The following is a 27,965-nucleotide window of genomic DNA, read 5'->3' on the forward strand; positions in this document are numbered from 1 at the left end:
AGCGGCGATTATTTTTTTGAGATGAGTAGCTGTAGCTGTAGTTATCCTTAAAAAGGTGTTCAAATCTTTTTTCAATTCCTGCTAATAAAGCCTCTACTAGAGTCTTGCAAATTTAAGACTGTGCATCAATTTCCAGTTTTTCTTCACCACTGAAAGTGAAGGCAAAATGTAGCCAAGAAACATATTCTTCTCACCTTGCAATATATCTATGGCAGCAGTTAAATCCTTAAAACACAAAATGTATGCATGAATTAAGTCTGTCTCTGCTTTGGTGAAATACATCAATCCAAGATTGTCAAATAACTCATGAAGTGCATTACTACTTTTTTTCAAGAGCTCTGGAAGTGTTCAAAACACCATCAAATTTTCCATTCCACCTTGTCTCATTTGGTACTCTCATAATTTTCACTACAACATCTTTAATAGTTTCAGCTGCAATACTACTACAACTTTGTTTGTTCCAAAGTGACATTTTCAAAAAGCTTTGTAAAATAATTTTTTAAAGACAGGATCTTTGAAAACTGAGTCCATGTCTTTTTGTGCTATCAAATTTATACAGTGAGCAGCACATCTGAAATGATTTGGGAGGCGAAATTCTGAATCTTTTATAAAGTCAGGTGTTTATTCAAAAAATTGAATATCTTCATCCAGGAAATCATTTTCTTCTTCTTCTTCATTATCTTGGATTGCATAATTTTCAAAACACTTAAGGAAATTTCTTGTATTGTCGGTAATGATTCCTCCATCGCACTTATTTTGCAAGCCATAGTCGAAAATAATGTTTTTTAATCTAGAGCATACAAATACTGCTTGACCACGAGAAAAATCCGATTTTATACAATGGCAAGATACACCTATATAGCCTGTACAAATGTCTTGAATGAGTTTACTAAAATGTTCATCCCACACTAAAGTTGACGGCTGAGATTACTTAGATTTAACAATAAATTCAGTTATTAACGAATTTAAATAGTTTTGAGAAATGTGAGCTCTAGAACTTGAACCTTTAGTTTCAAAAAAAAGATTGGATTAAGGCTTGAGACTTTCAACTTTTTCTTCACTTTATCGGATTGAATGATTTTTCAAATTTTTCAAGGACTTTTGTACTTTTTTTTTTCAACACGTAAAAAAAGAAAAAACATGGTTCCAATAACATTTCAAAGATTATTTTTCTGCTTCCATTTTTAATAGATTTTATCAGGATTTTTTCAAAATGTCCTGGAATCATTTCAAATAAATACCAAAATTTAACTCTATATAGACGAGTTGTACTTTCAGAAGTGCAACATAAAAATTAGTCTTTTTTACTGAAGGTGCGAAGATGTTAAAATCGATCACAGCCTCGTTTAATTTTGTTCTAGATGGATCTGGGTCATTAATGAAGAACTTTGTAACAGAGAAGAATAATTACCCATATATTGCGTTTTTTCCTTTACGGCTTTAGGTGAATTTGAGCATATTTATTGGTAAATATTCTTTCATTTTTACAAAGTACTTCATTGATACAATAGAACAGTCTGTATGATTTTTTAGCGTCCTTGTGAAGGTATATTCTTGTATTTGTTTCTTCTGATGAATTGATGTACATCCATTTTAATTAATTGTCTCCTTTATTCACAAATTGATATAACCATATTATATTTATTTCATTTTGTAAAAAGTGATGGAGAATACATGCAGTACATTCATGTATAACTGTTGTTTAGTTGCTTTTTTTCTCTTCCCAATGACCAAGGATGTGTCAGGATGTTCATAATACGTCTAAAAACCATGAGGGAAAACACTTATATGAAATAGATTTTATTCTAATATCAGTTTTGTAAAATGTTTTCAAACCTTATCACGATAATAAATAAATTAAATTGTTATCTATTATTCAGACGAATGTATATATAAATCAGAAAGGAACGTTCGTGCTTGATTAGATCTAACGGCAATTCTCCCAAATATTCAAAATACTACTAAGAACAATTGATAGAATTAACATTACCACATCCAAATCAGATAATATTAAGTGCTGATGGGAAGTGGTTTCCATACGGTGTATCTTAAGGCAAGTTCAAGTGTGCCGTACGATTTATGACAACCATACATTATTTGCAATAACTTATAATATTCCAAATCATTGATTTAATGGAAATAGGTATGTAAATAAATTTTTATTTGTCTTTTGGTGCCCTTAAGTACAAAAAAGTTTGGTAACCATTGTCTTAGGGGACATGTAATCACAAGGTATCGTTCAATTTCCTCCATTTAAGCCGGATAATTAGTTTGAGATTAAACACAGGGTTCTCAAGTTTTTTAACTTACCCCTTCGTGAGATTTTGAGATCTTATGTTAATTTACAACATAAAAATATAAGAAAATCGTATTTCAGTTGTTAAAATTCGTTTACTAAAGAAAAAAATTCATCTTCCAACGTAATCTCCACACAGAAAGAGCTGGCGGTATCTTTGAAGGAACGGATGTCTGAGGGTTCTTAAAGTGGTCACCTACATGAAAGGCAAACTCGTCAACCGAAGACAGGAGAGAACCACAGCTACAGGATAGAAAAAAATATTCTACCTTATCTTGAGATATAACTTTAACCGTCTTGTCTTGTAATCTTTAAAATTATTCTTTAACTCTCGAATCTTTTGATGTTATCTCATAAGATGCAGAAAACTGAAAAAGTAATACAAATTTATATAAATGAGCGAAAATTCGAGGGATTTTTTCGCTCTTCAAAACAATGAAAGCCCTCCCGCTCTCGCTCAAGAATTTTGAATGGTGGTCTAAAGAGCGGCGCTTACAAATGCTTTGGTCCGGTCAAACTCTGTACTGCATATCAATCCTAAAAGCTTATAAAGTTCGGTCCTTGATGACGTAACTCAACTTTATTTCTTATTTTTTAATCAGTTCTCTTACTGACAGTTCTTAAGACTGATAGTCTTAAGAACCGGTCCGAAGTACTAATAGGACCGTTCCTAAGACTGGACTGACCCTAATAAATACGAAATGACTCAATATATATATCCGATGATGACGCCACTGGATGATATCTATGATGGTGTCATTGAGTATAGTTATTACTTAGGACGAAGTTTGCTTTCTATTCAGCCACGTCCTTAAGTTTTAAGAGGGGCGTCAAATTTTTATTTAGACAAATACATCTGTTTTTGATTTGACATAATATCTCTATATATGAAATAATGCAGTTATAATCTGTTCCTTTGTATGTTTGTCCAAGAAATTATAACTTGGAAGAATATCATTTGTATCTTTGTAGATATATTCCGTTTTTAGAGTATATAGGTTTGTTTCATTTTTTACAGCACAATAGTTTTTCGGTTGGGGAGCATAAATCATTTTCAAAATTTCGGTTCTCTTTTTTTTTAGCATGCTACTGGCTAGTGATGGATTTTGGGTTCCAATTTTAGATCCAGGTAATTTATTTTTTAATTATTAAGTTATTTTACATACTTTTTCAATTCTCGGGTGCTATTAGCGTTAAAAATGTTTTTTTTTATAAAATTTTCAATATTATTCTTAGGTTTCCTTTTCAAATTACTCATGTCAAAGGTCAACAAATTAACAAGGACTAGAATCGTAGTGGTTTTCTTTCCTAACTCATGAATCCATACAATTTCCAAACAAGCCACTAAAATATGAATAAGAAGTATATATATCCATTGCTAGCTAACCTTCAAAACATAAAACATTCTCTGTCCATTTAATTTGAGGAGTATGATCTTTATTTTTCAATGACACGCCGGACAGAATTATTACAGTAGTTATACCAACATTATTTAACTCCATGCCCCTGAGGTTTAAACTAATAAATCATCTTATAATATGTAACTGAGGACATTGCGAAAAAACGTTTCTATTGGTGTTAAATGAATTAACACAATCTTAACATGGAGTACTGAAAAACATAATTCCTGTGGATATTTGAAATTGAGATGTGAATTTTCTTCCATCAGCTATTCGGGAAGTTAGATGCATAATTCTATGCATCCAATTCCTATCTAGATTTGATTCCTTAAAACAGTCATTTCTATTGGTTCAGACACTTGAAAAAAGAAAAAAAAAAATGAACTGGGCTCTGATGCTTATTTGATTCTATTTGGAGGTCAGTACAATGTTTCTATTCGTTTGAGTATTCAATTTACTTCATTGGGTTACAATTTGTTTTTCTACAAAATGAAAAATCATAATTAAATTCTTGTGTATCACTTAAGAAAAATAACTTTAATGCAACTTTGGAAATTCAGTAACATAACTTTAAAATTGAAACTACGGAATTCCTTTACAGTTAATGAATGTCGTAAAAAAATCCTTTTTAGAAGTCACAAAAATGGCTTTTGAAGACTAAAACTTTTCAAACATAACTTTTTCATTTATATACAAGAGAAGATCTAACGAAACCCATAATCATTTGTTAGTGAGACAATTCTTCCCATCTATAGGATTACTATTTTATAATTTTTTGAAACTGGTCATAGCTTAACAACTAATTCAAAATCAACCAATTAATATTTAGAACACTGAAAAAGAAAAAATAAGTAGGAAAATCGACAATAATAAAAATACAATTTTTACATTTGTACATTTTTATGCAAATGGAGTAACATCGTGACAACATTTAGGAAGAATGACGTGATGGTATTGTATATCTAATAGTTAATTTGGAATCTTTAACTTTTCCCTTTTTGACGGAAAGTTTGAAAGATGTAATACATATGTTGTGAGAAGACATGAACTTTAACATAAAATTATCATTAAAAGCCTTCAAAAATATTTTTGAATAAATTATGGTTTTCGTCTAATAACAAACTCATTTTTTTTTTAAATAATAAGATTATTTTTTACTGATATGGCATGGAGTTAATGCACTCCATAATATACTTAAATAATTAAGAATTATCTCTTCCAATAACCAAACTAATATGATATTATTTCTGAGCCATTTGCTGATTAATTGGACAGTTAATATAAAAATAAAAAGCCATAATTATTTCTAAAATACACATGTATTTTAATGATAAAATGTTCTATTTTTGCGTTTAGGAGAGGTGGAGACAAACTACAAACCATACACCCCATATAGTCTGGCAAATACTTTTGTGGTCTGCCAAAAAACTTCTATAAAGTTTGATAAATGTGATTCGATGAAGTGTATTTAAACTTTTTAAATATAAATTGATAAAACTAATGAACATCTTTGTTGTATCTTTCAACTTTTCGTTTTTTAAATAGATAATGACAAAAAAAAAATGAAATTGATGGTGAGTTAGCCAATTTTACCAACTATAAAGCTATTCTTAGAGATATCAAAACTTTCGAAATTCTCGCATGTATAAATTTAAAAAAAGTATACGTTTGTAACCTGCAAGGTATTAATGCCATTAATAATTATTATACCCAAAAACTAGAAATCAAGTGGCGAAATGATGACCACGTGATCAGTATTTGTCCAAATTAGTGTTCTACCTATTTTTTTATATTAGAGGCGTTGAGGTATCCTGAATATAACTGGTGGTAGAACAAAAAAAGGTGATCATATATTATTACATAAAACAAACAAATTGATATAGAAAAGTAAAAAAATCGGATTACAAGGTAGCAGCAATGAATATGTTGAATAATAATCCGGTTGATAGGATAGAAGTATTTTATATTGATATTGTAGTCAGTAATGGGCAAGTTAACTTATCTTTTTAACTAGTTAAGTTAAAGATAGTTATTATTTTATTTTTATAACTAGTTGAATTAAAGTTAATTTCGATTTCTATGAAAATTAACTTGTTATACTATTAATCTCTAATGCACACAGACTACTTAGAATAAATACTTATACTTTAGTTAAAAACGTGGAATTACAAAAAACTAAGATCCTTAATCTAAAATCCAAATTATGTATACTAAACCATCTAGCAAATACTTAAAGAACGTCCAGTAATTATAAAACTATATTAATATATTTTTTGCATCAATAATCCTGTATTTCTTAAACTATTTAAACTAAAACGTGCCTGAGAGTTGTGAAACTTATTTGTTTGCCGCTTCGAGAAATGTTCAAGGCACGAAAAACTATCGGAAATATGTTTTTAATCAGTTCACAACAATCTACTAACAGTTTGCGTGCTTATACAACATATTTTTGCTGATTGCTAGATCTGGTAAGGCTTACAAGATTGGGCAGTAAGAAAGATTATACACACAGTTGTATATAAGTCACCAGGCCAAATGATGAAGTATATACCCCTCACTAATAACCCAGTTCAAGGAAGAATATATTTAATGGCTGAAAAAATAGAAGATGAATTCTGCAGCATTCTTGCTGTAACATGATTTAGCTTGAAGTTAGATGAGTCCATTTGATTAAAAAATGAATATATACTTCTCGCTTACGTTTTTTTTTGTCAAAGAGGAAAAGTTGGTTCAAGAAATGATATTTGCAAGCAATATTATAATAAATGCTGAAGGAGAGTCAGTATTTGATATCATTGATAATTTTTCCCAAGAGAAAAATAACCCATTTGCTAAAATTCTTGTGGTGTAATAGATGGTGATCCATCCATGATAGGTCGTCATCATTCCTTCATCCGTTTCTTGAAAAGCCGTTCCTGGTGTACTTGAAGTGATTTGTGCAATCTACGAGCAGCATCTAGCAGATAAAAATTTTAGTGGTCGACTTCAGAATTCAATTCATACTGCTATCACCTCGGTAAATAAGATCCAGGTGCATTCCCTCAATTACAGACTGTTTTGAAAGCTTGGCATTGATATTCATGAACAGTTTAACTTTTATTCCTACACACAGTAGTTTCATGGGTATCAAAGGGAAACTTCATGAAACTTTTTTTTTCTTTTTTTGAATCTATAACTGAGTTTTTGTTTTTTTCAATTTTACAAATAAAATTGAAAAAAAAAGAAGACAAGCAATGGAAACGGGTTGAGTAGAAGATGCAAAAAAAGAGACTGTTTATTTGATAATAACATCTAATGATATGAAAAACTCTACCTGGAAGTATTTCGTAGAAAATTAATTGAAACGCTGATGTGAAGCCCACTTTATTTGATACGAAATTGTATTGATACAATATTTCATTAATGACATAATTATGTATACATATATATATGAAAACATTCTTTCAATTATTTTGATCCTTTAAATATTGTACCATTGAATTTAAAGGACGATAAAATAAAGGATTGTCTCTTGTACATAGATAAAATTATTCTTTTGGAAGAAAAGGACTCATTTCAATATCAGTTAATGGAAAATAATTTGGGACATATTATGTCAGAAATATTTAACAGTTTTCCGTCATAAATATATCCTAATACACTTAGGAACTGTCATCACACATTAGGTTACTTAGTTAAAAGTATCGAACATCGACGAAAGTATATCCATAATTGAAATAACGAAGTAGAGTTATTAATATGTAGTTTTTGGATATATATACATATATATAATATAAGTAAGTATAGATTACTTAAGGACGCTGATATCACATAAGTTCACGCCTACTGTTGTACATACATATATATATATCCCAACAACAGCTGACATTGTGATAGCAACCTCTTGAAGAAAAACTTTGCCGCTAGCTCTATATATATTCTCTATAAGTTTGCGTGCGACGTGTGCAATTTCTATTAATAATACAAACAGACGAGTTAGTTTATTATTTTGCACTCATCCCAAATAAAAGTGTTTCAACTCCATTTTTATTTATATATTTATTCACTTACCCTTTATGGAATAATTATAATTTATACCTATATATTGTACAATGTACATATAAAAAGGATGATGATTCTATTAATATAATTACGTATATTTATTTCCTTCCTTGTCAAAATTGTAGCAAATTAAGAATATTATGCTGAAACTGATTGGCTTTTATATCTTGCATTATCCTTGCAGACATACACTCTGAACAATCACATTATCCTTTGCCAAAAAAACAAAAAACAACAACACAAGAAGCGTGTGTAAGTCGAACTTTTCTCGAGGGTAAATAAATTTTTACTTTTCTCCTCAATAAAGTGCTTTATCCTCTGCTCCCGTTTCTTTATCCTTCGGTCGGTCCCATATTAATCCATATATAACAACCTATGCGACTACCGGTTCCAATCGTCCTAAGAGGGGGTTCAGAGCCTCCTAGAGATACAAACCCTCGTGACTATAAAAAGAAGACACCTTTTCGAGTGGGGGATGTACTCAATGCCAGTACAGACAATATTTCATTAGAAGATACGAAAAATGGAAGTGTTAGTGGTGTTATGCCTTTTGGTTCGAGTGAAAATGATCGTAAAAGCAAAGGAACGCGAACCACTCAAAAAAGACGAACGTCGGTTGGGAACATTGTAGCGGCATTAGAAGCGGAGATACGGAGTCGGAAGGAGCGTGAGGGCTCCTTGGAGCCAAAGTGTAGTGGACAAACGAGTGAAGATCGTCCATTGCCTTCATATATCTATGGAATCGGCAGGGGTAAACTTTTATTATTGTCATTGACTATTTGCTTTTGTATTGTGGCTCTATGATGTCCAACTTTGTATTTATATTTACTTAGGGTAAACCCATATCAATTAATGCAAATAATATACTGATTGTTGGATTGATTCATTGAGTGAAAGGATGATAGAATGAGTTCATTATTTCTAGGGAAAGTTGACATCATAGTTCAATAATTGCAATTTTAATCAACTTTCAAATGACTCATTTGGAAATTTTCTTCTCGTTTGTGATAGTAGATTATATATACTTAAGTACAATATCCCCTGAATATTTGCACAGAGCTTTTTTTTAAATTTTCCAATGAACATTTTGAAATTCTACAAATAAATAGATAATAATTGGCCCGTTTGTGTTTGTTACTATGGGATTTGACCTCTCAGATAGTAATCCAATACTTTGCAAGTAATTAATAAGTGTCCATCATTGGTTTATAAATGCATGGCCTCATGAATTTTATTGAAGTATGAATGAGCATATACTTATTTATGTACTTAAATGAAGCCTCAAAACATTTCCGCTTTTTAATAAACAAATGATTAATTATCATCAGTTAATTTAAATCTAACACAATTATATTTTGTGTGGAATTTAAAATTACATTACCTTCATATTCCTATAGAAATATGAAGAACCAGGAACTGTCTTATCTTGTGAATGCTGTTTTTTGCTACTTTTTGAGGTAACTCATTCCCTTCCTTAACCACTTACATATACCTGTAATGTAATACATTGTTTCCATCGAAATAGGTCCTATTTGAAACGATTATGTCGTATTTTCTATGTTAAAAGTTGACAAACCCATCTTATTTATATTATTATTGAATTAAGGTAATTGCATTTTGAATCTTTCTGTGAGTAATTCAATTACTCTTTGTTCACAAAGAATACATAAAAAATATATAGAAGCCAGGTGAAGGAACTTAGTTATTATATACATACATGGGTGCATAATTTGTCATTCTTTGTTCTCATTTAAATTGCATTGATACTTTATTTATTAGGTATTTTTAATAACATATTATCATGTATTTAGAGCATTTATTTACATTAACGAATTGTTCTTGCTGATGTTTATTATAAATATAACACCTCTAAAATTATATTTGTAATTTTTCAAAAACACATGATTTTAGCACTTTTTTGATGAATACTTTTAATGATCCATTAATTATATAATGGCAATTGCATCCATGAATTTTTTGAGTAAAAAAAAACTGTCAACCTGCTCAAATCGAGGATTTCAAAACTCATTTATGAAATATATTTAAAATGATAGAGGGTTATTTTTAGTTGTATTCAATGCAAAGGTGTTCATGATTTTTTTTTTTACGAGTCTAGTCTCGAGTTCAAGTCAAGTCTGAAGTCGTAGTTTCATTAAACTTAACTGTGAATCGAGTACAAATTGTGAGTATGAGTCCCCAACTCTGACCCAATGTGACATAAATACGAACTCATGCTTCAATTCGAAAGATGGAGGAATACCCTGGTGACTTCATAACCTTGATTCAAATAAAGAGAAGTCAAGAAAGTTTTAAATAAGAGTTAATCACATCAATACTTACATATATATTATTACATACTTATTAGTATCTGGTCCAGTATTAAATCTTACAATAACAGTTATCAGCTGTCTATTTTTTACTTATTTTCAATGTTCTGAATGTTGTTTGGTTGAATTTGAATTAGCTTTTGTAAAAGTGTGAACAGGTCCAAAAAAATATTCATAGATGGAAATATTTGTCCCAATACAGCTAATCTTTTAATATTTGTCTTTTTGGGTGGAAATGTTGAGGGATACAATAAAGATAACGACGTTTTAAGCATTCAAGGATTCCAATTACTTATAGCCACAGGATACACTAACAAGGGATGAAAAAACAAAAATAAACTAACGCATTGGTCGCCATACCAAACATACTTTTATGTTTAATAAATAAATCCTCATTTTTTTTTTTTTTTAATTTGGATATTTTGAAAACTTTTGGGATAAATTAAATTAATAATAAGGAGGATTATGATTTATAACAAATGAGCAAATATCAATCACTGAAAAAACTTAGAAAGCAACATTAATAGATAAGAGTTTTTTTAAATAAACAACAATATAATTTTCTTATATATACAAAAAATGTATCGTTCAACAAGGATATGTTCTTTTTAAATCAGCAATATAATCTATCTTATCAAAGTTTTTCTGCTTACTACTTTGCCCAACATGATCCCTCCCTCTTTTCTGTAAGAAAGTGTATCATGAGTCCAGAGATAATTTTACGAGCAATAACGTTTACTTTGTTACGAAAACTATGACCAAATCCACATTCTTCTTTGATATTATATTGTTCAGACTTCTACCTCTATTTGCTGAGTGTTGTCAGGAGCAAATACCGATTAATTGCTTTCTGATTTTATAATTAATTTTCAGAGGATATGGGTTTTCCAAATGCCGAAATTACTATCATTTCTGATGGTGTAGAGAGGCCACCCACCACTCCAATCTTTTTTGATGGCCTTTATCTATTTCTCTCTCCTTGAGATTAGATGATAACTTATGTGAACATCTGTTTTTTTTTCATATAAGCCGGATGACCTGTTTTACATCCTGGGCATTAAAGCGATCTAGCATTCTCACATAAGGTAAAATCAAAAGTTTCATATATTTTTTGAGAGAAACATAATTTCAAAATAAATTGTTATCTATTCATAGTACATTCAGGGGAATAAGTATATTAATTTATAGAAAATAAGAAGGTAATGTTATGACAACTAATGTAAAGCACGCAGAATTTTTTTTTTTTCTTCTTCTTCTTCTTATCCTTCTCTTGTGTAGTCCATGCATATAATAACACGATCATTATTGTATCTCTTAACCTTTTCTCCACTAAGAGAAATAATGAGGAAGCCCTAAATCAGTTACTCGTTAGCAATTCTCACCAAATACAGACCTATTCATTTGAATCCCATTTGAATAACAATATGATTGTTTTGGATAATTTTATTTTATTTAAAACATGTATTGATAATAAGTTAAAATAAAACTTATGTATGGACTGTCTACATAGTATTAAATCCAACCAAATTTGGTTCATAGTCTACTAAGAACTGAATGTACTTCAAATGTATTTATTCATTTCGGTTGGATAAAAATCAACTTACAATGAAGAAGTCATTTGAATAGTATTGTTTTATCGATGGATAAATAAATAAACTATGCATTTTTTTACAGGTGTAAACTTTTCTTCTGTTAGTGTTCTGATCGTTGATTTGTTATGCTCGAATAATATTTTTTGTTAAACAATGAAAGTCCTCACAAATAAATAAAGAATAGTCCAACTGTTGGAAATAATTACGTAATTGGCTAACAATAATTGATTTTGGGCATGTTTTCTTTCGTTTTTTGAAAGAAAAGTTGAGAGATACCTACATAACTAATGTCAATTATTATTCTTTTATGAATTGAACATTAAATAATTACGAAAAAGGTAGCAATTTCAATAGTTATTCTCATAGGATGATCCTTTTCTGAGATACAGACAATAAGTACAGATTGAAATTTCTACTATTGTCAAGGACATTGGGGGCAAGTCCTTGGTCCGCACCACCCGTCCCATGTTGTCCATGGCCAATATGGAGGCCAGGTACATTTGATGCAAGAAGATTTTGAACAACATGAAAAGCAATGGGGACAGAATTCTCATTTTTTCCGATGAGAAAACTTTTACAGTGGATCCAGTCTTCAACCGCAAAAATGATCGCTACATTAGCCTTAATGGTTATGTGGGATCTGAGAAATATGTGTCTATGACCAAGCACCGAGCCAGCATCATGATGCTTGGAGTTGTTGGCTCAGATGGTAAAGCCATGCCTCCAGCCTTCTTCCGAGAGGGCTACAGGCTCACCTCGGAGGACTACATGAAGGTGCTCAAGGCCAAGGTGGTCCCATGGATCAGGAAGGAGTATCCTGGCAAGAGGGTGTGTTTCCAGCAGGATGGGGCACCCGCACACACAGCCAAGAACACCCAGAAGTGGTTGAAGGAGAATGTAGAATTCTGGCCTAAGGACTTCTGGCCCCCTCCTCCCCCGACCTAAACCCCTTGGATTTCAGCATCTGGGCGCACATTGAGAGGCAGGCTTGCAAAAAAACACCACAGCAGTACCAAAGCTCTCAAGGCCAGTATCACCAAGGCCTGGGCCAAAATGGACCCCACCTACATCAAGAACACCTGCTCCTCCTTCCATCCCCGTGTTGTGGCTGTTATGGAAGCTAAAGGCCAAATTGTTAAAACATATTATAGATTATAACCAAGCGAAGTTTTTTTTTATTAAAAACATTTCTCTGTATCTCTACTTTTAGTCCTTGTAGATCTTAATGAAGTTGGAAGTTAGAAATCAGTCAGGACTTTCCGGACACCCGGTATATATATATACAAGAAAATAAGAAAAGAGAACAAAGGGGAAGAAAACACTAATATATTACAAATACATACATGATGATATCCATATGGTCCTTTTAAATATATTTTTGTATTCTGAAATACATTTCAATTAATTTATATAGTATTTACCTTACCATTGTTTTTATTAAGTTAGGAGTTTAAATTCAATTATTTATTTTAAAATCAATTGGTTCTGGCTAATACAAAATTATTTAATTTAAGTTTATTTAATCCCTTGTTTGAATCAAAAATAGTGATTTCCGTACTACGCATACAGTTCATAATTTAGGAAGATGAAAGGCATAAGGAAATTGATTATGAGGATGACAACGGTTCTTTTAAATGTTTGATAAGAAATCGATAAGATCCAAGACCATTATCGCGTTTGGAAATTTCGATACTACGATAGCACTTCATCAATTGTATGCTACGAGAACTTATATTTAACCTAGTACAATGAGGATTCCACTCAGACTTGAGGTTAAAACTTACCCTGGATTAACTCTACCTAAAATATGTGCTACGAGAACTTATCTTATCTTGACCTAGTAGCATGAAGGCTCTACTCGGAATTGATTTTGTTATAACTCATCCTATCCTCATTGCCTACCGTTGCTGTAAATTATATTTACTTACTCAAATAACTAAATAAATACACTTTTTGCTTCAGAATCGAATTACATTTTTTATTAGAACAAATTATTTTTTATTGCGTTTAAACATTAACAAACAATACAAATTATTTGAAGTATTGAAGATATTCTGATAATAAAGGCTTCCTTCTTCCTCACTGTTAAGCTTTTTTAACTTTTTTGATTTATTATATTGATATTTTGGTGGGAGGAGGATACTTCTTCTCAGACTTAGTTAGCCTGTATCCACTGAGGCATCCAGGCGTGACACAAAGTTTTCCCATTACTTGGATGAACTTATACTTCAACAGTTTACAGTCTACTCAAATTTCCTCTGTGAAGTGAAAATGAATCCTACTTGGTAGCCTTACTTTGAATGGTTGCGAGAGTCTTCCCTTCCTTATCTAAGAATTCATTGGTATAAATTATAAAAATAATTAATAACTATCTTATAATTTACAAATACCGCAATATTGTAAAGATGAGATATTATTATAATAGCTAAAAATTCACATGACGTAATCTTAAAAGATTGCCTTCAGCAATCCAGCCTGATATTAGGCCAAGCGACAGTAACACCACTGGCGGATAATGTATATTTTTTAGTTTGCTCGTGCCCTATTCCGACGTTATACGCCACAGTTAATTGATTCATATATTATCTAAAACGACTAGCGCTGAAAATGTGTGGTGCAAAGGCATTTCAACTACCCACGACCCAACTATTGAAACACTGAAATTAATTTTTTGATATTTTTTCAACGAGTAGAAAAGTCACAGAATTGGGGAGGAAGTTCTGAGTGTAGACTTGACTTGAGCTGCTTCTGTTGCATATTGTAGTGATGGTAGCAAATGCTCTAGAAATACCCTGTAGTATCAATGTAGATAATTGTTTCATCTGAAAAACTTATTTTATAAATCCTCTGAAAATATTAAATAAAGTATGTTATTTTTCACTTCTATGGATCATTCAGGTACCTCAATGTCTGAATTAACAACTAATTGATTAATTAGAGAAGATAATAAAAAGTGACGGCTGTCAATTATTATTCAAATGATTTCTTCGTCAGTTGATTGTTATCACATCGGAATTAATTAATTAAAATTTTATCAAAATGCATTCAAGATTTTCAAAACTATTCAATTTATGATTTTACTTGATATGTTGCAATTTACTGACATTTGAACAAGTATGTACAAATGTACACGATGTGAAAATAAAAATGTGTTTTGTATGTATGTTTTACAATTTACTTAAGTACATTGTACTTAAATGCACTTAGTTGTACCCATATTATTCTGTTCCCGAGTTGTCGTATCATTTCTCTATCTTCTACTCATTTGTATGCCTTAATACTTTTAAGACACCTATCATTTAAAAATGCATAGAATATACATTAAGGATATGAATTTTTACATCTAAATATAACTAAGTTATTCGTTACAACTCTTGGAGATAACAGTCTATATCTCCATTCTAGAGGATTTAACGTGGATTTTTACATTTATCCAATTCCAATCAACGTTCAAGATACTTTTTTTTACTGTAAACAAATGATATTTTGAGTCACAAAACCTCCATATTTGAAAATATTATATGTATATATTTTGAATGTAAAAATTAATTACAAATCACAGCTAACTTTTGAAAGACTTATCTACATATTTTGTCTCTAGATCCTAGAAATATATTGGTAAACACGCAGTTAAACTTGGCATAATTTTCGACAAAATGATTCAACAGACCAAATACAAGTACTTTTTTTTGTTCTAATATGGACAAGAACCAGTCCAAGTTTAGAGCTGTAGAATATGGGTATTTTATTGAAGTCAATCAATTTTATACATGAAAGAATAATAATTTATATTATTAAACTTAATTTTTGTATTTTTACTTTTTTAGAATGACCACATTCTAAAGTTCAATGGAGTATCGTACATGGTTTTGAATTTATAATGGTAATTGTGATAAAAGTTTACTACGATACTTAGAAATTTGTGTCAAATGACATATCTAACATCAATGTACGGATAAGTAATTTGGCAGATTACCAATTAATCTGCAGATAATTATTCATTTATTGCATATGAATTGAGTCTTACATAATTTTTTCCCTCTTTTGAAGAAATTGGTGTTGAAGCAAGCAAAAAATAATCAATAATTCTCCCTACAGTTCAAACAAATAACTTATTTTAATCAAGAGTTAAGGAAAATCATGTCATTCAATGGCACCGATACCAAAGTGGAATAACTACATTCTTCAGTTAAGAAGAGATAGATAGTTAGAAAACAAATCTGTGTGTGTCGGGTCCTAAACCAACAGTATCTAAATCTCTAACTTTTGTACTATTCATGGTATAGTAAGATATAACTCAAATTCAGTAGATCAGGAGCAAAAGTATGTATATCAACGACCAACTAGAAAATACTTAAAAATTGTGTAATGCATTATACAACAATAGCCTAATTGGTTAATTATCATATTACCATTTCAGGCCATTTTTCAATCTACTTCGAGGGAAAGGTTGAGATATTTAAGGCACATTACTATGTGATATATCCTATAAACGATTGATAAAATTAACAAGTTCGTTCTTTTTCCATATGTAAGAACTGTTTTTTCAAAAGTCATCAACTTTTTCTGGTTACATATCGTATTTTTTTTATATAGATTATTTTTCTAAGGGAAGTAGCAAAATATTTCATTGAATGACCCTTGAATCTCTTTAACTAAGTGATATTGTATTTGCAGTATTACTTCATAAATAATAACATTTTATTCAATGTAGGTATTACTTTTTATATATATTTAATTTTGGACCAGAAATTTACGGTCAATCCTTGAGAACAGTTCCTTATTATTTTTCGACTATATAATTACGCACAAAATGTACGAATTGAAGGTATTTTTATCCCTTAAAAGTTGAGATCTAGAGAAACAAAAGATAGTTATAATTGTACAATTTCTTAAAAAAAAAAAAAAAAAGAATGTACATTTTTTTGAATGCTCATTTCAAGAATTACTAATATAGCTTGGCTATCAAATAGAATATAATTTTTTTTGAAACGAGTACATTTAAAAATTTATAAAGTTATTAATATCCATTGACCGGAAAGATACTCACACTTTCAGTTGGTGTGATAAATAATCATTCATAATCATTTCAATGTATTTTAATCATTGATTTATAATATTAAACTTATTGTTTTTAGGCATTTCATTACTTAGTCAAAGGTATTAAAATTTGGCTGTGAAATTCGATGGCTCAACATGATATTATTATTATTTTTTTTTTTGAAAGGAAATGCATATACTTATGTACATATGTTATATTCGAAACGGAATATTGGGAGAATAGTCCGTGATGAAAGTATAGATACATTTTGTATTTTTTATTTATTATTATGAGAAGACTACTTATAAATACATTAAAAGGAGTATTTACTAATAGGAAACTAAACATGATTACCTAAGAAATCACTCTATCATTAAATAATTTATCATTTTCAACAAACACATATTTGTATTAGGGGAAAGAGGGGTTAGTTGACACAAAATCACTTTTTGACATATTACCTAGCTAGTGGAAGTGATATTTAGACTTGAATTTGTAGGTTGGATAAGTTCAAAACAATATGCAACTTTTGACACCAATTTTATATCAAAGTTAATGTTTGGTACCTTATTTGTAATAACAATTTTTATGTTGGGAATTCTTGAGCTAACTTGCCCATTAATGGAGAAAGTTGAGACAGCTCAGGGGCATATAATTGATAAATAAGGGTTAAAAAGTAAAGAAATATATCTAATGTTTATAAGTAAGATGGGATTTTTGCAGAGAAAAAATACATTTTAAAGATTAGAAAAGGAAAAACGGTTGGTTGTTTGTTTTGATTAATGAGGACACTTAAGACTAAAGTTCTCATTAAACATCACATTTTACTATTTTTTTTTTCAAACTCTTATTTGTATTATTGTATAATTGGTGAAAGAAGTATTGAGTAGTTACATTTGAGTGTCCTCATAAAAACGGAGAGTAACATTGAGAATTTCGTGGGTCTTCTATATATATATTATTAAAGCAACCTTTGTTTTTAGTCGATGCCTAATTATTCGGGGAAATCCGGGTACTACTGCTAGTTTGTAAATAAAAAAACATATTTCACATTAAAATTAAAAACATTAGAATATCTACATATTTTTTAACATAGCCGCCAATATCTAAAAATGATGGACAATTCCTCCTCCAGCCAACTGCATTTCTGAAAAGATATGAGCAGTAGAACATCAATGAATTAAAAAAAATAATGTCAATTTTTGTTTCATCTCCATGCCAGATGCAATCATAAAAAGTGTGACACCTGGTTTGCAAGCTTGCATTTCTGACCCTTGACTTAACCGATGAACAAGATTTAACTCTTAAGTTAGCCACTATTAGGAATATTTTTATAAAATAAAAAGTGTGTCAGAATTTTATCTATTACTTGTAAGTTCAGAAAATTTGTTAGAGCTCCTTATTATGGCTACTCATCACTATTAATGAGCCATACCTAATACACCAATAGAGATTTTCCCTTCAAAAGTAATGAAGAACAATAAGTAGAAAATTGTGGTTGTCTGCAAATTATTTAATTCATATCTCTATAGTTTTATACCCATAAATACGATTACCGTAAAGAGGAAACAAGACATAACTTAATTTTACTTTCTTTGTTGTGTATAGTAGTCTGATTTTGACCTATTTAATGAGTTTGATAGTATGGTAGTAACAGTATTTTATTAAATTCCAGGATCAATCAACCAAGGACTCAACAACCTCCATGATATTTCAATTCGTTCTCCTTCCTTTTCATCATCATCTTCCTTAGAAAGCAATACCAGTCCAATCAATCCAAGAAAGTGTGGATCAAGCCAACCCTGGATGAGTAAGGGCTCAATTTATAGCACATTGTCTCAGTATAATCAAGATAATGAAGAGAGAGAAGGCCATGTCGCTAACAAGGAGTCTCATTCTAACTATATTAATAGACTTGGTTATGTTTGCAACACTTCCCACAAGGACTACAAAGAAGAGTCAGTTATATCACAAATTACATCCAACCACTTTAATTCTTATGGAATGAGTTCCATAGGGAACAATGATTTCCAAGTAAAAAGTATGAATAACAAACAAAATGGTCACACAATGAGTTCAGACTCTGAGACTTCAATCAAGTCCTATTTAGAGAAGGAAATGATTTGTAACGAAGATGAATCAGAGCCAGAAAACAGTGACATAATCTATAAAAATAGCCATAATATATCAAAAGAGTCAATAAATGAGGAACTTAAAATGAAGTCATCAGCTTTAAATGATTCTTCATCCCTTTTTTCTCAAAATCTAAATTCATATTGGAATAAATCAATGTTAAAAACTTTTACTAATGTGAATTTTAGCTCTTCAAAAGAGAAAGAAGAAACGAAACAGAATCATTTTAATTACTCGACTAGAGATGTTTTGTCAAGTCCTGAGTGTCTCCCTCCACTCATACCTTTAGGACAAAAACATGACTCTCTCCTAAAAATGGAAACGGAAAATGAAATCTTCGTAGAGAAAACCATTACTATACCCATAAATAATAAGGCTTTCAAGTCAAATATAATTTCTTCTCCATATATAGATAAACACTCTGAAATAAGAATCAAAGCTCCCAGTAAAAAACAAAGATCAACTACTAAAATATGTTCCAATTCATCTACAGATCTTGTCAACTATAGTACTCGATTTGAAGAGGAATGGGAAGAGCATTCAGAAGAAATAACGAATAATAGCTATGAACAGAGCTCTATTTTCCTCACAGAGTGTAATCCGGAGGATAAAATCAAATCTACATACACTGTCAAAGCAGAAGAACGTAAGGGTATGGAAGATCTTTTCGAGGAATTGGTTGCCAAAACCAAAATTAAGCGGGATGAGACTCAATCAACACTATTTACTGAGGATACATTCTTTAATGATTTGGTAAAGACGGATACTGGAACCATTACGGGTTTAGAGGATCATGAGGGTGATATAAGTAGCTCAACCGACGATATACATTCGATGATGTCTCCTACGAATAAAAACCCAGATGATAATTCATATGAGATCGACACATCTGATGATAAGGCCATTATTTTTAAATATAAAAGTCACTTTCCCCTTAGAAATAGAAGGAAATCTGTTTCGGATTTAGACCCAGGAACAAAACTTCGTAATAAGCGCAAAAGAAATAGAACAATTGAAGTTGATTCATGGCAGGGCACTGTTTGCCAATATACTCAAAGAACCTATCTGCAAGAAGAAAAAACGACAAAGGTTGAAGAAAAAACCCAAAATACTGAGACTTATTCATCAAAAGTGAAGAATGTTGAACAGGATTTGGAACAAGGACTAGAAATTATTATTGATCGACTGAGGAACATTGAGACTAAATTGGATGAATTAAAAACAATGGAAACTAGTCACACACTTATGAATCCTTCTGCTACTCGAAAAAATGAAGACGTTCATGTTGAAGAAGAAGTATGCATTGAGGAAAAATCTCCAGGATTAAATGATCAAAGTGACATTACAAATGAGGAAGACTCTTCAATGCTTCACTATGCGATAAATTGCCAAAACGAGGAATTTTTAGAGGAAAATAAAGTTCCTGAAAATGAAATTCAAGGTGAAGAAGATGAAGAAGACGATGATGATACTCTTAAAGACGAATATATCAATGATAACGCATCTATCCTTTCAGAAAGAACAGAAATTATTTGGTAAAAATAATCAACATAAATTATAGAGTCATTTCATATGAAATTGTCAAAAAGGGGAATTTTCCAGACGAGCATCTAAATTGTTTTGAAATTTAATATAAATGTGGATTTTTATATTCAAATTCCATTTTTTCTTTTGCAGTCAGATGATTCGTTCACGATGATTTGCCCTATATTCTTCCAATTAAAAAATAACAAAACAACAACTATGATGTACACCATATATCAAATAGCCATAGCTTTTGAATCAGTTATTCAATTTCAACAAGCATAATATTTATGCAAAGTAAAAATATGTAAAATAACGTTTTATTTCAAGCTTATTTTGATAAATTCAAGAAAATTATGTCATTCGTTATATGGATAATATTTTAAAAGTAAATAATAATGTAAGAGGTAACTAGTATGTGAATTTAATACCAGAATGTACTCCAACAAAGTACTTTGTTTCTATAGAAAATTAACAAATGAGAAATGCCTTTTATCTCATAGGAAAAAGATTTCTAGAAAAATAACTGGTTACTTCCCTATAAAATACCATTAAAATAAACAATTTGCTTAGCTAATCGGCTTGCTATTTTAACAAATAGAACATCGAAAACTGAAACAAAACTCAAGCGGAATTAATTGGTTTTTGAATAAATCATGAATTTGCTGTACATATTCTATAAAAATAGTTGACATTGAAAGGAAGAACAGGTTTTGCTATCTTCTTATACTGTGAAACTACTTTATAAATGTAATAAAATTGAAACTTGAAATTTTGGAAAACAACATGGACAATGATGCACTTGGGAGAAATTATTCTCTTGAATTATAGTAACATAATGTGTTACTTATACTTGATCAGTGAAACTCCATCTTACCAATTAAAAGAACATAATAAAAAAATCAAGAAAAAAAGCAAACTTGGCTTTGTAATGAACTCCTCATATGTAAATATGGAGAGGATATTTTTTTGCTTTGGGTATATTTTGATTTAAATTAGAAATGAATTGCAGTCTATTACATTAAAAATAAATTTGAAATGAATCTTTTTTTATAATATGATGAAATTTATGTTTAAAATTAATATAATTGTGTATTTATCTTATCTATACTTTAAAGACAAGATAAAGTTTGATCCATGAGATCAAAGTTCATAATATAAGGTTTGGTATTTGCAGGTAAAAATCTACTTGTAACCTAAATTTTATTAAATTCTGAGTTGTTGAGGTAAAAACTTTGTGTGTATTTGATGACCCTATAGTTCTTAGCCGTATGTTTTGTATGAATGTATGTAACTTGATTCCAGCATAGACGATGATATTACGGGAGATGAGATGGATATTCCCGACGACTATCGTATCAGTTCTCCAGCTGCTTCTGTAAATTGTTCAGTCGGCAGGCATCGTTCAAGAAATCTAGAAATCATTAGTTTATCATCAGTCGATGATGATTGTAATGGACCCATGTTTACGGAGACTGAGGAGGAAACTGAAGATGAAGAGGATATTTTAAGGAAACAACGAATTGAGAAGCTAGCTCAGCAATTGTTGGAAGAAAACTTGGTTCATCACAATGAGAACGACAGAGTTGAAAGGTGAGGATCAAATACAGTTGTTAAGATCTCATTTGTCAATATTTTTTAATAAATTCATACATGTATAGACCATCCTACATGAAATTGGATTTAGATACCGTTTCCGAAAGATCTGAAGATGACACAGATTTTGACAGTAGAAAAAGCCCGGAATCCAAGAAAAAAAACCTCCCTACTCGAAGAACCAGGAGTGAGAGCCGCGAAAGAACTCTGCATCGCATCAAATATTGTTGGCGGTGTCATAATACTGGTCATGAGTCTTTTGATTGTAGGATTGAGCCACAACCGGGTTCTTGGTGTCCAAGATGCTTAGAGGTTTCTCACTGGGAGGATCAATGTTGGGTAAACGATACTGAGGTAAAACTTTACAATAATTATTATTTTTACCCATTTTATTAAAATAAACTATTGGTTATTAAGGTGTTTTGTAATGTTTGTTCTCTCCCTGGACATCTTCCCTGTGTGCATCAAACTAATGACTTTCGTCAAAGGAAACTCGTTATAGAGACATTTGGATGGTTGTCGTTCAAGGAATGGTTTAGAGAAGTCGAATTTTGGAGTTGGTGGAATATTAGCGGCTTTACCAATGTTCCCCTTTATAAGTTGATGCAACATCGACCCGGTGAAGTGGCTCCCAATTGATGTTGTTACCTCATTTTTTTAAAGCATACATACTGATTAACTGCTCGTTATTTTATATTCATTAGATTAATCAACTATGAGTATAATTGAAAAAAAGTATTTAAATCTTGAGTTTCATTAGAATGATCACACATTTATAAATATTAATTTCGGTATAAAATATCAAAAGCGTATATACATATATATCTATAATTAATTAATTGTTCTCTATCATTTTATCACATATGATTCACATTTGACCCAAATCTTTGCATTAGTCATGGTCATTAATGGGAGGAGTAAACTCATCCCAAGCATTCACATACCATTCCAAACTTGGTATGAGGTTAGCTTGTTCCATATCGATTCGGTAATGGGTTGTAAACTCTTCTCCTTCAGAAATATCCGTTAATGCTACTAATTTAGGTATCCTTCCAAAACAGGGGTGTTGGATTGTATCCCAACCACAATTTGGATTAAAAGAGTGATTTATTTTATGTCCAAAGGAGGCTTGGTATTTCTTAGAGCATTCGTAACCCGGTGGAATGTCCATATAATCAGATTTTGGTATCTGAAATAACATAAAAAAGGGAATAAGAATTAAATTCTAAAAAAAACTCCCCTGTTTTAATTGCATTACATCTATTAACATTACAAAATAACTTAATTTTGGAAAGTAATTATACATGTGAGAAATGGGAATTTACTTGAGATTTTAGATAGTGGACTGTGGTTAGAAAGAACTCACTCTTTTTCAAGATATCCACTATTATTGAGACGCAGTCGTAAACCAAGGTTTTCTCGCTTTGGTCTTAAGTAATTTTTTTTGTAACGATATTTTGGTCCCAGACAGCAGACCAAAATTTAATCGTTTACAAATTGTGGACAAATTGTGTTTGGTATCAATATCTAGAGCAATTATTTTCGGTCTCAATCTATTGACCGATTTTCTCCCATATCCGGATCTATGAGTTCTACAAATATGACCAATAGAACACATTTAACTTTACATAAAGTGATTATGCCGATGTTCACCATTTTGAAGCATACGTGATGTCATCAATTTCATTTATTGTTTCAGTCTTGACCGAACTAAAAATTAGACCGATTTTTAAATTGGAACGGATCTAAGCCGGGTTTTTTTCGACCGGTCCTTACTTAACTTCTTCAAAGGACCGAATTAGTTCGTTCAATTAAAAATCAGAGCGGTCTCATACCGTTCTAGAATTTTCAGACCGAACCCGAAACTAACGAAAACCCAACACTAATACTTACAGTTACAAATTTAGAATAGCCAATTAGCAAAAACATAAATAAACAGTCCAATATAATTGATTTAAATAAATGAGGAAATATTTAAAGTTTGACACTCTCTTCGCCTAAACATATTATTTATGACTTTACACATAAAAAAATACAAAACATTTAACACCTTTCTTTTTTTAGAAAAATATGGCTCATTTGCATGTGTACAATTAGGAAGTCAAAGCTAATGGGGCATGAGCGTTGTTTACTTATATTAATCAGTAAATAAAGTGGCAGGGAGTTTCACCGTCTTGCGGAAAAATAATAGCACTCCATGAGTATTATTATGAGTACAGAGTTTTTCAACTTTGAGTCTGAATCGAGTATAATGTCGCAATTAAATTGTATTTCTTGTTGGAGTTGTGAATTACGAGCCCCTAGCTTTAATTTAGTTAAAACACCATTAAATGAAATACGGGCACAAGTAATTTAAAGGACCAATTCAAGGTAATTCAAAAAATTAAATTAAACATTTTTTTCCTGAAAAAAAGACCCATCATTCGATTTACTTATATAAAAGTCAAAAATATTTTTTTGGGAAAAAATAAACCTTGCTTTTTATTCAAAAAAAAAAAAAATAATAATTGCGTATTTTATTTGGAAGTCATTTGGAACATTTGAAAAATGCCCTGACGACATGATAAAAAAGGACTGATATGTTAGATATTTAAAAAACAATTATTAGTACCTTTGATAAATCCCAATCGATATAGACTTGATAGCTATCAGATTCCACTTTTGGTTTTTCTCCAATCCTGATTCTCAATCCGTTATAAAAAGCAACGGTTTCACCAGCTGTTACGTCCCGAAATGCAAACAAGCCATCTCCCGCAAATTCACTGATCTTCGACTTTGCTAGAAAAGCGATTGAGGTCTCATAAGGATCCCTTAACAAACGTGGACAAGGAATAGAATATAAATCAGAGGGCCAATAGCTATAAATAGGCGCATCAGGTTTCACAGGGTTGAAGTAAATCTCATTCAATTCTCTGGTTGAGGCGTTGATGCTCAGGCCACAGATTGTCGATGCTTGGCCCTGTATAAGCACACCGTTTTTGAACTTTCCCAAAATACACGTCAAGAGATCTTAGGATGAAAAAAAAGAAGCAATAAGTTTGCATGAAATATCTTGCATCAGACTTTAATTTTATAAGCGTCACGAGTATTTATTATTACATATATATGTATATATTTTACATAAGTAATAATTGGATTAGTTAAGTGAAAGACGTAATAATTCGTAACTATGGAGAAAAAAAAAAGAGACAAAGAGAGCTAAAAATATAAACAAAATATCACAGGAATAGATCATTATAGAAAGCTAATGACTCAACATAAACAAAAAATAACATACGTGCATATGTATATAATTATCTACGTATTCAATATGTATATATAGATATAAATTTGCATTCCAAGAGTTATCTTTAATGAAATTGTTACTTAAAAGTTATTTAATAAACTTCAAATATAATTTATGTCCTAGGAAGATTTGAGGTCAGTTTCTTTAAAAAAACAAAAATACAAATATAACCTAATAATGAAAGAGGCGTAGCAAGATTTGAAACAATATATGCAGGGGTGTCCTCAATGTGAGGGATGTAGGGTCTGTAGCCCCTCCCCCAAATTAAGGATTTTTTTATTTTTACTAGAAAATTTAATATTTGAAATTTAATTAAATTTTTCAATTTTTTTCCCAAAAAAGGCCACGTAAGTTTGCAATTAACAAATACAAAATGACCTATATGAAATATATTATTTTAATATGGTTATTTTGAGTGTTATTGATGAGCAAATATCTATAATGCACTCTTTTTTTTTGTATTTTTATATGCCAAAAAATATAGAATCCTATTAATTCTGGACTTCGACATAATAATTGAAAGTTTTATTCACTCAACCTTTAAATATTGGACGCCATATTTCATAAATGAGCTTGTATTAATTTATGTATTTTAATAATCAAAACTTCTATAAAAAGAATGAAATTACATAGATGAACTATAAAAAATGTAAAAGTCATTCACCTTTTTGCTAAAAAAAAAATACAACTTACAAATTTCAACTCTGAAATTTTCAAAGCCTCATTCTGACAAAGGGAACTCTTTTAATTTGACAAACTTATTATAATTTATTCTTTTTGGTAAAATTTGTCAATTTGTTCAACATTTGATTTTAATAACATTTTGAAAAAATACAATAGGTAGGTAATATATACGAATTTTTTGTTTAAAAAACTATGCGTTTCTCTTACATTATACGCCAATGCATATCTTTTTGTCCATTGTTTTGTTTAGAAAAATCGATTTGATTTTACGAAAGATAATTAAAATGAAATAACATGATGTAATGAAGTGAATGACAAAAAATTGCATATATCTGAACTACAAATTGTTATAAAGAGATAAGAGATCTATATTATGTACAATATTGTACCTATCAATCAATCAAAATCTGTTTAAAAAATCTAGAGTCAACAAAGCATGAGTAAACAAACATATTGTATCAGGTATTATGGGACAAGACTTGATTTAACTTCTCATTTTCCTTACCTGGATATATATATGCAATGTTATCCCCAGTAAAGCTTCCATCTGTTTCATTCACATGACCCACGATTGCTCCTCCACCCTCGGTAAATTTCCAACATAGTCCCTTTGGTTTACCATAGTAGTATCTTCCAATCCAAACCAAATTTGATCTTCCAACTTTCCTTCCCCGGACAAGGCCATGAAGATATCCCTCTTGGAAATAACCCTCCAAACAAGTGTCATCCAAGAGCTGTGCTTTCCCATAGCCTGACAAACGACCATTGTAATCATAGATACCACCCCAAATACAAGATAGGGTTTTTGATTGGCTGGGCGTGAATCCACCACCTTTTCCTACTCTTTTTGGGAGTTTTGTTCCTTGAAAGCGACCAGAGACAATATCTCCATTTTTGAGAATAACTGAGCATTGACCCTGAAAAAGATAAGGGAATGTGTCACAACTCAGTATGTACATATGTATATTGGTGTTTTAAACCTTTAATCTCTCCTTTCCATCTTCAATTTCCTTAATGTCATCATCTTCAATTTCACTGTAAGGATCTCCAATGAGATCTGGGTCATCATCAAATTCAGAGTCACTGTCTTCCTCCTCCACTTCAATCTCATTCGTATAAAGGAATCCGATTTTTTGAATATCTTTAATCCAAGAGGAAAGAGTTTGCCTCACTTTGAGATGATTGAAAATAGGGTCTTTGAGGGATGGCTTAACATCCTCTGCTATTGGAAATTCATTACCCATGAGAACCCACGTTCGAACTCAGACGACGACTTGTTTTTTAAAAATTTATATTTCCTAAATATGAGATGAGTAGACTTATACACAACTCAAGAAGAAGTCTACAGCTACATATGAATGAACAATACAAATAACAAAAAAATGTTGCTTTCTAAGAGGGAATACGCTCATGCAGAGTCAATAGAGCCGGTTCACCGTTCACATGTTGTGGTTACTGTTTTCCCTACGGTTCTTCTACATACTTCTAATTAGTTTCCTCAAAAAAAAAAAAAATATGGACGTAGTATTGAAATAAGTACAATAAGATATTGCTGCTTACTTTTAAAAGATACACCTTTTATTTTCACTTCAAATTCATTTATGCACCAGTGTAAATATATTGTACACAGTTAAAAACAAATATTTTTGATTTGCACTTGACCGCAAATTCTTAAAAAGTTCAAATCTTTTGGCAATTGCATAATTTCTTTTCAGATTTGATTATTTCATTCTATTTTGGAATAACATACTTAGAGATCAAAAAGAGGGTTTGAACATGATTTAGATACTTTATATACAGTATAAAACAATATACGTATACATAAATCAATCAACACTTCCATAATTATGTATCATTTCTTTTAACCTCATTAAAGACAAAAATTGGTGTGTTGGGGCACAAGAAAAATATATGAAGGGAGGGGGAATTGAGAAAGATATAAAATGGGAGGAATCCTCCAATAGAAATATTATACGGTAAATGTCATGTGTTATTAGGGTGTACCGCCTTGTACTTTTTGAGCTACACAATCGCAAGAGGTACGC

At 30.7% G+C, this 27,965-nt stretch overlaps 2 protein-coding genes across 2 annotated transcripts; one reads left to right on the forward strand and one right to left on the reverse strand.

Moving 5' to 3' along the window:
• The first annotated feature begins 7,990 nt into the window (after window positions 1–7,990).
• On the forward strand, window positions 7,991–22,789 carry LOC121119311 (uncharacterized). Its single transcript, XM_040713943.2, has 5 exons — window positions 7,991–8,488; window positions 18,373–20,365; window positions 21,660–21,947; window positions 22,016–22,304; window positions 22,368–22,789. The coding sequence occupies exons 1-5, from the start codon at window positions 8,113–8,115 to the stop codon at window positions 22,587–22,589; spliced, it is 3,168 nt and encodes a 1,055-aa protein (XP_040569877.1). The 5' UTR covers window positions 7,991–8,112; the 3' UTR covers window positions 22,590–22,789.
• LOC121119313 (histone-lysine N-methyltransferase SETD7) lies at window positions 22,626–27,602 on the reverse strand. Its single transcript, XM_040713944.2, has 5 exons — window positions 27,481–27,602; window positions 26,901–27,417; window positions 26,426–26,837; window positions 24,562–24,959; window positions 22,626–23,139 (listed from the first exon to the last, which is right to left on the reverse strand). The coding sequence occupies exons 2-5, from the start codon at window positions 27,162–27,164 to the stop codon at window positions 22,843–22,845; spliced, it is 1,371 nt and encodes a 456-aa protein (XP_040569878.1). The 5' UTR covers window positions 27,165–27,417; window positions 27,481–27,602; the 3' UTR covers window positions 22,626–22,842.
• Window positions 27,603–27,965: the final 363 nt, after the last annotated feature.

Source organism: Lepeophtheirus salmonis, chromosome 6 (genome assembly GCF_016086655.4).
Source record: "Lepeophtheirus salmonis chromosome 6, UVic_Lsal_1.4, whole genome shotgun sequence".
In the NCBI taxonomy this organism is placed as follows: Eukaryota; Metazoa; Arthropoda; class Copepoda; order Siphonostomatoida; family Caligidae; genus Lepeophtheirus; species Lepeophtheirus salmonis.